Source organism: Mobula hypostoma, chromosome 4 (assembly GCF_963921235.1).
Source record: "Mobula hypostoma chromosome 4, sMobHyp1.1, whole genome shotgun sequence".
NCBI lineage: Eukaryota > Metazoa > Chordata > Chondrichthyes > Myliobatiformes > Myliobatidae > Mobula > Mobula hypostoma.
This window is the reverse complement of record NC_086100.1, coordinates 149,587,164-149,600,628: the sequence shown is the minus strand read 5'-3', so window position 1 is coordinate 149,600,628 and position 13,465 is coordinate 149,587,164. Positions and strand designations below refer to the sequence as shown.

The 13,465-nt window shown below is 44.1% G+C and overlaps 1 protein-coding gene across 7 annotated transcripts in view; it reads right to left on the bottom strand.

Annotated features, from left to right (window-relative positions):
• Nucleotides 1-13,465, bottom strand: part of LOC134345667 (limbin-like) — a 313,316-nt gene that overhangs the window by 87,685 nt on the left and 212,166 nt on the right. For all 7 annotated transcript variants that reach the window (XR_010017745.1, XM_063046694.1, XM_063046692.1 and 4 more), the window contains one exon: nt 8-195. Coding sequence is in view for 6 of the 7 variants with exons in the window: in XM_063046694.1 (XP_062902764.1) it covers nt 8-195 (188 nt within the window). In the remaining variant the exon portion in view is untranslated. The remainder of the gene's footprint in view (nt 1-7; nt 196-13,465) is intronic.

Genomic DNA, 13,465 nt, shown 5'->3' with positions numbered 1-13,465 from the left:
GCCTTACCTCTTTCTCTTCTCATCCATTTTATCCTTGTTCATCCCACTGCTAACATTTCCCTCAGGATAGATCCTATTTACAAACAGAACTAATTCTTCCTGGATGGCATTGGGAAGAAGCAGATTTAGCACGGCTTGACAGACACCCACTGGTATACCCAGTTGCTGTATTAGATAAGCAGCCAGCTTCATCTCCTGTAATAAAGGAAACATAGCTGAAACAAAATTGTTGCTCAGTTAACTACAAACAGTTCATGAATACAAATCCCATATAAAAAGCTCCCAAACTGTGGAAATCTGCTGATACTTAAAATGTGGATGTAATCATACTGTTTTCAAAAAAGATAAGCGTGTTTACTACAAAATACAAAGAACCACTTTTATAACAAATTTTTGAATGTTTGCGGATCACAAAAATATAAATAATGTATTTGAATCTTTTATTGACTGCATTCCAACAATAAACTCGTTAATTTCAAACCAATGAGGTAAATCGGTGTACAATGGCCAAATTCTGCCACTAAAATAATCATCTTCGGGTGACCAAGTGAGGGGCAGGTAATGCAGAAATACAGCTTGTCCAAATGTAGCTACTCTACCTTGGCTTTCTGACGACAGCACCTCCTTGCCTCCCTGACCACTACACTGCACTGAGTTTCGTGAAGCTGATACATATCCACAACAGCTGATTGAAACAAAGGTTAAGTCTCGTCATTTCAAGTTCAACCTTACCTTTAATAACATGGTATGTGTTACCTGCCTGATGGTTGGAAAGGGAGACTCTTATTCCTTCAAGTATTATAGATATTAACATTTAAACTTACAAACTATTTTTCTCTGTCTCAGTTTTCTCTCTCATTTCACTCTTTATCTCTTTTATTTTCCTTTCTATGCCTGATTTTACATTAAATTCACCCACACTAACATTATCTTCTCAAGGCTTCCACAAACTGATTGGTCAAGGATACAGTCACTGCAGCCGCTCATTCCGGTTTCAGAAATCTGCTATCTCTCACTGTGACATCATCAGTTCACACTTGCATCAGCTTCCAGTGCCAAAGTTAATAATAATTCAAATTCTGTAGGAAATCTGACTGAAGACAAGCATCATTCCCTTACTCCAGTGGAGCATAAGATTATAAGAGTCATAGGGTTGACAGCCTACACCTTTTTCCCCAAAGGCCAATGACAAATCCAGAGGAAGTCCTTTTAAAGGATGGGAGGTAAGTTTAGGGGAGATGTCAGAGGTAAGTTTTTTTTTACTCAGTGGTTTATAATTGCCTGGAATGCACTGCTAAAGGTGGTAGTAGAGAATGATGCATTAGGGACATTTAAGAGATTCTTAGATTGGTACATGGATGAAAGAAAAAGAGAGGGAAGGGGTTGATTGATTGTGGAGTAGGTTAAAAGGTTAGCACAACATTGGGGCTTGAAGAGCCTGTATTGTGCATTACTATTCTACGTTCAAGCAAAATCAGGCTGAAGTGACAATTATAATATCAATGGACAAAACATAGCCTCTTGGTATGTTGCAGGCCGATAAAAGACCACTATTTTTCTCGTAAAACAATAATTCGGACACCAGTTCATGTACAATGGCATACTTCCTATTTACTCACATCGTTAGCTGATTTTTTTTTGTGATACTATTAGTCATGGAAACAAATTGCCCAGTTTCTTGTAAACAAGTCTGCTCAAAACCAGTCCAAGTCTCAGTTTGGTTATTTAAAGAGACTCATTTGCATTTTTAAACCTGACAGATATGCTTCTGTGAGGAGCTGGACGCATACCTTTCCCAGGAGGAACTGACTAGTCATCTCAGCACAGCACCTGGCCTACAGTCCATGGTCTGAAAATAACAATAGTCTCGCCAAAATGAATTTTGTACTTGAACTGGGTACAAAATATAACGGGTCTAATGCCAGTTTCGGTATTTTATTTCCCAGAACTTTCATGGCATAGGGACTTTGTACAGGATAATCTACATTCAAACACACTAACTAATCCAGCTCTAGCTGTGAAACCTCGTTTCAGCTTTGAGCCCTGTGTTTTTTCAGGTCTAATTAGATCCAATGGATCAACCTAGCAAAACCCAGTGAGCCAGCCTGTGCTGTCCTGTTCCATCATTCTCTGAACCAACATAAACCTTTAATCACAAACAAGAGGAATCTGCAGATGCTGGAAATCTAAGCAACACACACAAAACGCTGGAGGAACTCAGCAGGCCAGGCAGCATCTATGGAAAAGAGAACAGATGACACCTCAGGCTGAGACCCTTCAGCAACCCACAGCTGAAGGGTCTTGGCCCGAAATGTCAATTGTACTCTTTTCCATAGATGCTGCCTGGCTTGCTGAGTTCCTCCAGCATTTTGTGTTTGCTGTATAAACCTTTAATATCAACTGAAGCCAACACCGCCACCCCCCCCACCCCAGTACAAGTGGGTGGCTAAACGTTTATGTTATACAGGTGTCCCCTGCTTTTCGAACGGTCGCTTTACGAAACCTCACTATTATGAAAGACCTACATTAGTACTCTGTTTTCGTTTTCAGAAGGTGTTTTCACTGTTACGAAAAAAAATCAGCGTGCGCCCCGAGCAGCCGCTCTCCCCCAGATTCTCGCCAGCACTGCTTAAACACGTGCCTGTGAGCAGCCGTTTGCAAGATGAGTTCTAAGATATCGGAAAAGCCTAAAAGAGCTCATAAGGGTGTTACACTTAGCGTGAAACTAGACATAATTAAGCGTTTTGATCCTGGTGAACGAAGTAAGGACTAAGTGCGTTTGGCTTGTGGAAGCTGAGGAACATGATGTTGAAGAGGTTTTGACATCCCATGACCAAGAACTGACAGATGAAGAGCTGATGCAATTGAAAGAAAAAAGGATAACAATCGAAACCGAATGAGTAATGATAAAGTACAACTTTAATTCTGAAAGGGTACGTCGGTGTAGGGGATATTTGCAGGATGGTTTGAGTCCTTACAGAGAACTGTGTGATAGAAAAATGCGCGAGGCTCAGCAGTCAAGCAAGCCTTCCACATCAGCCACCCCAGTGTCCCACCACCCCAACCCCCAGGCCACGGACAGATACCGATCCGCAGAGAATGCAACGGTAGCCAGGAGGCACACAGAACATCTTTAAGAAAAAAGCCAAAATAAACATGCTAATTAATTAAGTGCCGCCGACACGTAATTGTCGGCCCAGATCAGAGACAATACAATCGGAAATCGGCACTGACCTGGGCCGACAATTACGTGCCGTGTGGCACCTAATTAATTAGCATGTTTGTTTCGGCTTTTTTCTTAAAGATGTGCTGTGTGTCTCCCGGCTACCGCTGGACCCCTGCATGCTTCGCGGCAATGTATCGCTTGGCGGCCTGTAGGGTGGGGGTCACTGCACCACCCAAACTCCGACTCAGCCTAACACACCATCATCAGTGTGCTCGGCGCTGTCTTCCCAATTCCGGTAAGTGATACTACACTGTACATACATTATTTCTACTTTATATCGCTGTGTATTTTTACGTGTTATTTGGTATGATTTGGCAGCTTCATAGCTTAAAGGTTACTGGAGAGCGCTTGCGCCGTGTTTTTGCCAACAGCGCTTGCATGAAATTTTCTGCCGACAGCGCTTGCGTGAGATTTTCGCTACAGAGAACAGTTCAGTTATGATTGTGGAAAAGTATTTCTACTTCATATAGGCTGTGTATTTATCATATCATTCCTGCTTTAGTAACAGTAACTATATGTTACTGTTATTTTAGGTTTTATGTGTTATTTGGCATGATTTGGTAGGTTATTTTTGGGTCTGCGAATGCTCACAAAATTTTCCCATATAAATAAATGGTAGTTGCTTCTTCGCTTTACGACATTTCGGCTTACGAACCGTTTCACAGGAACGCTCTACCTTTGGATGGCGGGGGAAACCTGTAATAGAATCAACTACTTGGAAAAGTAGTTAGAAATCATTCTTTTCTGTCCCTTAGGTGTAGGAAAGAAATTTCCATTTGCAAGTGAGGTATCAGGATCATAATCGGGAGTATCTACAGGAGGCAACTAGTGGAATGGTGCTGCAGCAACAACCTGGCACTCAACGTCAGTAAGACCAAAGATTGTGGACTTCAGGAAGCGTAAGACGAAGGAACACATACCAATCCTCATAGAGGGATCAGAAGCGGAGAGAGTGGGCAGCTTCAAGTTCCTGGGTGTCAAGGTGTCTGAGGATCTAACCTGGTGCCAACATATCCATGCAGTAATAAAGAAGGCAAGACAGCAGCTATACTTTGTTAGGAGTTAGAAGAGATTTGGCACATCAACAAATACACTCAAAAACTTCTATAGTTGTACCACAGAGAGCATTCTGACAGGCTGCATCACCGTCTGGTATGGAGGGGCTACTGCACAGGACTGAAAGAAGCTGCAGAGGGTTGTAAATCTAGTCAGCTCCATCTTGGGCACTAGCCTACAAACAGGGCCGGATTTAGTGGGGCCGGGGCCGCAGGGCTGGAGGCCCTGATGGGCCCCTGCCGACACCATAAAATGTTGCTGTACCAAGCAAAAAAGGCAAGACCAAGAGCAAAGGTCGTACTGGTCTTGTGACGAGAATACACATAGATTAAGATGTTAGCTGGCCTGTGCTGGCACCAGTGGGATCAGCAGTTGGTCTGCCACCTGTCTTCAGGAGAAAGAGAGATAAGGAAAACAATGGAGCAGCATTTGGAGATGTTAATGAAGGGACAGGAGAGTTTAACGGAAGGAGAGCTGTCAAGATCGGCTCCCCCTTTGAACCCTGAACTGTTTGAAGTGATGGACAGGCGATACCCCAGCAGGGGGATAAAAAGGGACAGGTTCGCTAAGGCGACACACACGACACCACGAGGTAACAAGACCTTGGAAGCAGTGCGCCTCCCATAAGTCGGTGGGAAGTTTTGGAAGGCTGGTCGCAGGACCAAGCCATATACGCACGGGGTGGAAAAGCACGATCAGCGGGCACCTGGTGTGTGTCCACCCTTGCCTGGGTGCCAGGTTCATCGCAGAGAAACGATCACATCTGGAAACGGAGGGGTCACGGTCGGTGACCTCAGAAGACATCACAAAGGGCTCGCCCGAAAGCTGACTGCGAAGAATATCGAAGGTCTGTGTGGAAGCCGTTTGAATATTCATTAGTTTTGCTCTCTCTCTCCTTCCCCCCACCATCCATCTCCCACGGCACTGATTACTGCGAACTGAACTGAATTCAATTGAACTGAACTTTGTGTCACTTTGAAACTGGTCATTTACCCCTAGACGACAATAGAGCTTGATTGATCCTGTTATCCTAATTCTGTGTACATGTGTGTTTATCATTGCTGAACTGTTGCATTTATTATCTGTTTGATTAGAGTACTGTGTTGCTTGTTTCTTTAATAAAACTTTCTTAGTTCCAGTAATCCAGACTCCAACTGAGTGATCCATTTCTGCTGGTTTGGCAACCCAGTTACGGGGTACATAACAGTCTAAATATCAAAGCTGTGGACCAAGACAGTGGTTTAGACAATACGTAGGCTATAAGCTTACAGGCCTCAAATAGTCATAGTCATAGTCATACTTTATTGATGCCAGGGGAAATTGGTTTTCATTACAGTTGCACCATAAATAGTAAATAGTAATAGAACCATAAATAGTTAAATAGTAAAATGTAAATTATGCCAGTAAATTATGAAATAAGTCCAGGACCAGCCTATTGGCTCAGGGTGTCTGATCCTCCAAGGGAGGAGTTGTAAAGTTTGATGGCCACAGGCAGGAATGACTTCCTATGACGCTCTGTGTTACGTCTCGGTGGAATGAGTCTCTGGCTGAATGTACTCCTGTGCCCACCCAGTACATTATGTATGGATGGGAGACATTGACCAAGATGGCATGCAACTTAGACAGCATCCTCTTTTCAGACACCACCGTCAGAGAGTCCAGTTCCATCCCCACAACATCACTGGCCTTACGAATGAGTTTGTTGATTCTGTTGGTGTCTGCTACCCTCAGCCTGCTGCCCCAGCACACAACAGCAAACATGACAGCACTGGCCACCACAGACTCGTAGAACATCCTCAGCATCGTCTGGCAGATGTTAAAGGACCTCAGTCTCCTCAGGAAATAGAGGTGGCTCTGTCCCTTCTTGTAGACAGCCTCAGTGTTCTTTGACCAGTCCAGTTTATTGTCAATTCGTATCCCCAGGTATTTGTAATCATCCACCATGTCCACACTGACCCCCTGGATGGAAACAGGGGTCACTGGTACCTTAGCTCTCCTCAGGTCTACCACCAGCTCCTTAGTCTTTTTCACATTAAGCTGCAGATAATTCTGCTCACACCATGTGACAAAGTTTCCTACCATAGCCCTGTACTCAGCCTCATCTTGCTGATGCATCCAACTATGGCAGAGTCATCCGAAAACTTCTGAAGATGACAAGACTCTGTGCAGTAGTTGAAGTCCGAGGTGTAAATGGTGAAGAGAAAGGGAGACAAGACAGTCCCCTGTGGAGCCCCAGTGCTGCTGACCACTCTGTCGGACACACAATGTTGCAAGCACACGTACTGTGGTCTGCCAGTCAGGTAATCAAGAATCCATAACACCAGGGAAGCATCCACCTGCATCGCTGTCAGCTTCTCCCCCAGCAGAGCAGGGCAGATGGTGTTGAACGCACTGGAGAAGTCAAAAAACATGACCCTCACAGTGCTCGCTGGCTTGTCCAGGTGGGCGTAGACATGGTTCAGCAGGTAGACGATGGCATCCTCAACTCCTAGTCGGGGTAGGTAGGCGAACTGGAGGGGATCTAAGTGTGGCCTGACCATAGGCCGGAGCAGCTCCAGAACAAGTCTCTCCACGGTCTTCATGATGTGGGAGGTCAATGCCACCGGCCTGTAGTCATTGAGGCCACTGGGGCGCGGCGTCTTCGGCACAGGGATGAGGCAGGACGTCTTCCACAGTACAGGAACCCTCCGGAGCCTCAGGCTCAGGTTGAAGACATGGCAAAGTACTCCACATAGAGGGAGGACAGAAAGTAATGCAGATTCTTAGTTTGAAGGACAGCATCTAAAGCACTCAAAAATTGACCTAGGCTTAGTTGGCTTAGTGAAGTTATGAGGGAGACGAAGTATGATGTACCCAATCTTAAATCTTTATTTAGCTATTGCTGCATATACCATAAGCCTTATTTCTCAAACAATGCCACAGCATTCTTATCTAGGTATTTTTCTCAACCGTGTGTTCTGAGAAAGTAAAATAGAAATGAGTTCAATAAACTCCTCACATGTTTTAGGTGAAAGCTATGAAGGGTGCCTGATCCTGCATTTCCAAATTTCTGTATGTGCGCCTTCAAAAACGGGTCAAACTAACTTATTACCTCTAGAATGCCCATGTAGTTGCCGTTATCAGACATGCCAAATATGTTACTGGAGCCTCAGATAGCCAGTCCCCTCTCGACCAAAAACTTCATAACCGCCACCACTCTTCTCAATACGTCAGTCCAGTAGACACACTCTTACTCGAACTGCTTTTGCAGTTCTGTATCTATTCTTCCGCTGTCAGACGCTAGTGTAACGTAGGTCAGTATTGTTTTCCTGTGGTGTTCGTTATTTCCATGCTCTCCTATGCACTCAGTGGCATGTTTCCAGTCGCTAAAGCCAGTTTCGAAGATGGACTGACAGTTACCATCACTGAAGATGTGGCATGCAAAACAAAACACACAGCCGGTGGAAGGGGAATATAAGAGTCATTGCCTTGATATGTACTCACCGTTTATGAGCTTGCGTTTGAAGTGAAATTTGGAGAAAAAATGTCTCTGCTCGTTCCGAAGCTTCGATATCCACATCCTTATTCTGGCAGGTCTCCGGCCCTTTCTTAGCCTGGTATGCTTGTCTCAGACGGAATCATCTAAGGTTTCCTTTCCCCAGCAAGCAGGAACACTGTTGTAAGGATCCTCAGTAGCGGTAACGTTAACATTAATGGCAGCCCGACCTGGTTGTTCGGAGGCCTCTGTAGTCGGGAATCCCAAAGTCATGCTCTCTGCCTCTTCAACGTTAGCTGCTGACTGTGGCAAGGACGGTGGTCCTGTGGAAACGCTGGTGCTAGCGCTAGCTGTTGAACAAGTGTCCATTTGTCCACCGATCTCAGACTGTGACAAAAGCAATGGTACTGCTACATCATCCAGAACAGGTTTAAAAAATTCTGTCAATTTCAATGTCTTTTTTTATGCTTCTTTCTCATGGTCCTCTTTTTCCTGTTTCTTTTCTCTTTTCTGTGCTCCACGCTCGAATTTTTTTTGTCCGCCATGATGATAGCTACCTATTTTGGGCCCCTCTGCAGCTCTGGTCCCTGGGCTGCAGCCCAGCCTGGCCCTGCCCGAAGTCTGGCCCTGCCTACAAAGTACCCAGGACATCTTTAGGGAGCAGTGTCTCAGAAAGGCAGCATCCATTATTAAGGACCTCCAGCACCCAGGGCATGCCCTTTTCTCACTGTTACCATCAGGTAGGGGGTACAGAAGCCTGATGGCACAGACTCAGTGATTCAGGAACAGCTTCTTCCCCTCTGCAATCCAATTCCTAAATGGACATTGAAGCTTTGGCCACTACCTCACTTTTTGTTTTAAATATACAGTATTTGTGTTTTTGCACATTAAAAAAAATCTATTCAATATATGTAATTGATTTACTTGTTTATTTATGTTTTATTTATTATTATTTCTCTCTCTGTCTCTCTCTGCTAGATTATGTTCTGCATTGAACTGCTGCTGCTAAGTTAACAAATTTCACGTCACATGCCGGTGATAATAAACCTGATTCTGAGGCACCATCTCAAGAAGGTGAATTTGCCAAAGATCCCTACCACCCAGGCCATGCCACCTTCTTGATGCCATCATCCAGTAGGAGGTACAGAATCCTTCAATCCCACACCACCAGGTTCAAGAACAGCTATTGCCTTCAACTATTTGATTCTTGAACCAAATTGCGTAACCTTAATCACTAGAGTTTAGCAAAGATATGACCACTTTGATCACTTTTGCACTGTTGGGCTCCTTTGCTTTTAGTCAATTCTTTCTTGTAAAGAATGCATTTACTTGATGCTTAATTGATGTGTTTTTCACATTGCTCATGCTACATGCTAGTTGCCCATGATGCTGCTGCAAGTACATTTTCCATTGCTCTTATGCAAATGCTCTGTTGCATATGGCAATTCTTGATGACTTTATTTCTTTGATAAAAACATCAATGTGGATAAAAGCAGTAAGGTGTCATATCTCTGAAGTTTGACAGGTTGGCCTGTTTGCATGTTGATCAGATAGTGCTATTATGGTGGTGACAGAGCTAAGTCACTGATGTCTCTAATTACTTATGACTGGCTGTAAAGTACAGTGGTGTAGCAGTTAGCATATAGCAGTACAGACAGTGATCGCAGTTCAGTTCCCACCACTGTCAGTAAGGAGTTTGTATGTTCTCCCTGGGTTTCCTCCAGGTGCTCTGGTTTCCTCCAACATTGCAATGACATCCGGGTTAGGGTTAGTATGTTGTGGGCATGTTATACTAGCGCTGGAAACATGGCAACACTTGCAGAACTTCCCCGGCACATCTTCTGACAGTGTTGGTCATTGACGCAAACAACACATTTCACTGCATGTTATAAAGTATCAATGTACATGTGACAAATATAGTTCTACAGAGAAGCATCTTTTGATGAATCAGTTTCTCAGGAAGCTTTAGAGAGCATAATCTGACACTGGGAAAGATGGGTGACGTCTCTGGATTGTAAGCAGCGTGTAGAAAGCTTGGCTGAGAAACAGTGTAAACACGAGGAATTCTGCAGATGCTGGAAATTCAAGCAACACACATCAAAGTTGTTGGTGAACGCAGCAGGCCAAGCAGCATCTCTAGGAAGAGGTACAGTCGACGTTTCAGGCCGAGACCCTTCGTCAGGACTAACTGAAGGAAGAGTTAGTAAGAGATTTGAAAGTGGGAAGGGAGGGGGAGATCCAAAATGATAGGAGAAGACAGGAGGGGGAGGGATGGAGCCAAGAGCTGGACAGGTGATTGGCAAAAGGGATATGAGAGGATCATGGGACAGGAGGCCCAGGGAGAAGGAAAAGGGGGAGGGGAGGAAAAACCCAAAGGATGGGCAAGGGGTATAGTGAGAGGGACAGAGAGAGAGAGAAAGAATGTATGTATATAAATAAATAATGGATGGGGTATGAGGGGGAGGTGGGGCATTAGCGGAAGTTAGAGAAGTCAATGTTCATACCATCAGGTTGGAGGCTACCCAGACGGAATATAAGGTGTCGTTCCTTCAACCTGAGTGTGGCTTCATCTTTACAGTAGAGGAGGCCGTGGATAGACATGTCAGAATAGGAATGGGATGTGGAATTAAAATGTGTGGCCACTGGGAGATCCTGCTTTCTCTGGCGGACAGAGCGTAGATGTTCAGCAAAACGATCTCCCAGTCTGCATCGGGTCTCGCCAATATATAGAAGGCCACATCGGGAGCACCGGACACAGTATATCACCCCAGTCGACTCACAGGTGAAGTGTCGCCTCACCTGGAAGGACTGTCTAGGGCCCTGAATGGTAGTAAGGGAGGAAGTGTAAGGGCATGTGTAGCACTTGTTTCGCATACACGGATAAGTGCCAGGAGGAAGATCAGTGGGGAGGGATGGGGGGGACGAATGGACAAGGGAGTCGCGTAGGGAGCGATTCCTGTGGAAAGCGGGGTGGGGGGAGGGAAAGATGTGCTCAGTGGTGGGATCCCGTTGGAGGTGGCGGAAGTTATGGAGAATAATATGTTGGACCCGGAGGCTGGTGGGGTGGTAGGTGAGGACCAGGGGAACCCTATTCCTAGTGGGGTGACGGGAGGATGGAGTGAGAGCAGGTGTGTGTGAAATGGGAGAGATGCATTTGGGAGCAGAGTTGATAGTGGAGTAAGGGAAGCCCCTTTCTTTAAAAAAGGAGGACATCTCCCTTGTCCTGGAATGAAAAGCCTCATCCTGAGAGCAGATGCGGCAGAGATGGAGGAATTGCGAGAAGGGGATGGCATTTTTGCAAGAGACAGGGTGAGAAGAGGAATAGTCTAGATAGCTGTGAGAGTCAGTAGGCTTCTAGTAGACATCAGTAGATAAGCTGTCTGCAGAGATAGAGACAGAAAGATCTAGAAAGGGGAGGGAGGTGTCGGAAATGGACCAGGTAAACTTGAGGGCAGGGTGAAAGTTGGAGGCAAAGTCGATGAAGTCAACGAGCTCAGCATGTGTGCAGGAAGCAGCACCAATGCAGTCGTCGATGTAGTGAAGGAAATGTGGGGGACAGATACCAGAATAGGTTTGGAACATAGATTGTTCCACGAAGTCAACAAAAAGACAGGCATTGCTAGGACCCATACAGGTGCCCATAGCTACACCTTTAGTCTGATATGGTGAATTGTATAATCACCATTTATACGTTGATAACGTATGTGGCCTTTTCCTTAAGGGACACAGTTCTAGAGTTTGATCTGGCAATGCTTCATTACAATGATGAATGCCCAAAGAAAAAAACACGACTAACGTTATACATTTTCAAATAAAAAAACAGAATTACATATCACTCTGAGGACGAGGCGCAATTGTTCAACGGAACATTGCCTTAATCCTCACAGCTCCTTGCCACTCATTGCAAGATCAAATTGTAACACTCGGAGCATTTGGTAATATCAGGTGATCAATCACTGCAGTGCAATAAAGATAAGATTTTGTTACAATGGAGAATTTTCTTCTAAAATGTTTATTGATGCTTTCATATGATCATTACTTGAATGACCCTGACGAGATGATGTAGTGCTCTTTCATTTCTGGGCGCTATTGATAAATGTTGCCAAACTTCCTGCAGCCTTTTTATATTTCACTATGCTTCTCCCTCAAATGTGGGGACTAATTTATTTTTAAGACAAATTCTGTAAAAATCAGGATCAATTTATTTTGACATGCCTCTTCCCACTGCTTACCTTGTATCCTGCTAAGGAATTTTCTCCCTTGATCCTGGTCACCTAAGATATGCTCCCAGAGCATTTATTTGGCTGCTAGTCTCACTTCCTCCTGTTAACTCCACCACTTCTGCACAGTGCTTGGGTGAGATTCAGCTCTGAGATTTGTTATAAAGGCGCTCGAGTAAAAGTAACTTGAATCTCATGCCAGTAAGAGAGGATGCATGTAAACTGCTGTAAGCTCAGATCTAAACAAACCACAAAATATCTAGATTTCTTTAATCCATTATAATGATCAGATGAGACAATGAAGCACTTTAGAATAATCCAGAAAAACTACAAGAAAATTCCACTGCAGACATGAGTAGGTGTAAAACACAATTCAAACTTAATGAGAAACACTTCAGATTTTCATGCAGCGAGAACTCAGAGGTTTTCAGAATACCTGTATGTATATCCCCATTAAAGAAACCAGCCAGGGCCAGGAAGCATAGCCTCCTGCCTACCAACCGCAAGGGAAAAGCTGTCAGAGAATGCAGGGTTTTTTTTCACTACCATGAAGGTAGAGAGATGAAACTGTTGGAAATATTTCAGTGATGAAAAGGAACAAATTGACATCATTCCCTGCTTTTGATATAGAGCTGCCAATTTAAATAATGTGGCAGACAAGACGAGCAGGCCTGCCCTTGAAAACTATCAGCATTCAATCAACGGAAGGAGTTCTTGTCTATTAAAGCACTGCTTTTCCCACATGCAGTCCAGCCTGGATATAAAATTAACTGAAGATGGGCAGAAACATCTTATCTACATTCTACACAACACATCTCAACACAGCTTTCCAATTTTAGCAAATTTATTCAAAATTCCATACTTTTTTTAAAATCAAAAACACTTTGCATTCTGAAAGCAAGACATCAATACCATGAGAGGAAGAGCGGAAACAGCTTTGATATAATATTGGTAAGGTAATGTTATCATTAGAAAACGAAGTCAGAAGACTGGAAAGTTATTTATAGAATTTTGCTACTCTGAAGTTGAATTAGAGGGAAATATAGAGCCTGATATGATTCTAAAGATATTGTTTGAAGTGCTAAAGCATACTTCGTCACTAAGAGTATAGCAGCCTGCCGCCTTAGGGACTTCCGAGGAGACTTAGAAGTTTAGAATTACAAAAAGATCCCACAATCCTGTCAGAAGTCCTTCTTTTATCCTGGATAACATTAAACAGATCAAATACAGATTAACTGACCATGTATTTCATTACTTCTTAAGCATGTCTCTTGATTCAAACTGAACATCAAAGTTGCTGGTGAACGCAGCAGGCCAGGCAGCATCTCTAGGAAGAGGTACAGTTGACGTTTCGGGCCGAGACCCTTCTTCAATACTAACTGAAGGAAGAGCTAGTAAGAGATTTGAAAGTGGGGGGGAGGGGGAGATCCAAAATGATAGGAGAAGACAGGAGGGGGAGGGATGGAGCCAAGAGCTGGACAGTTGATT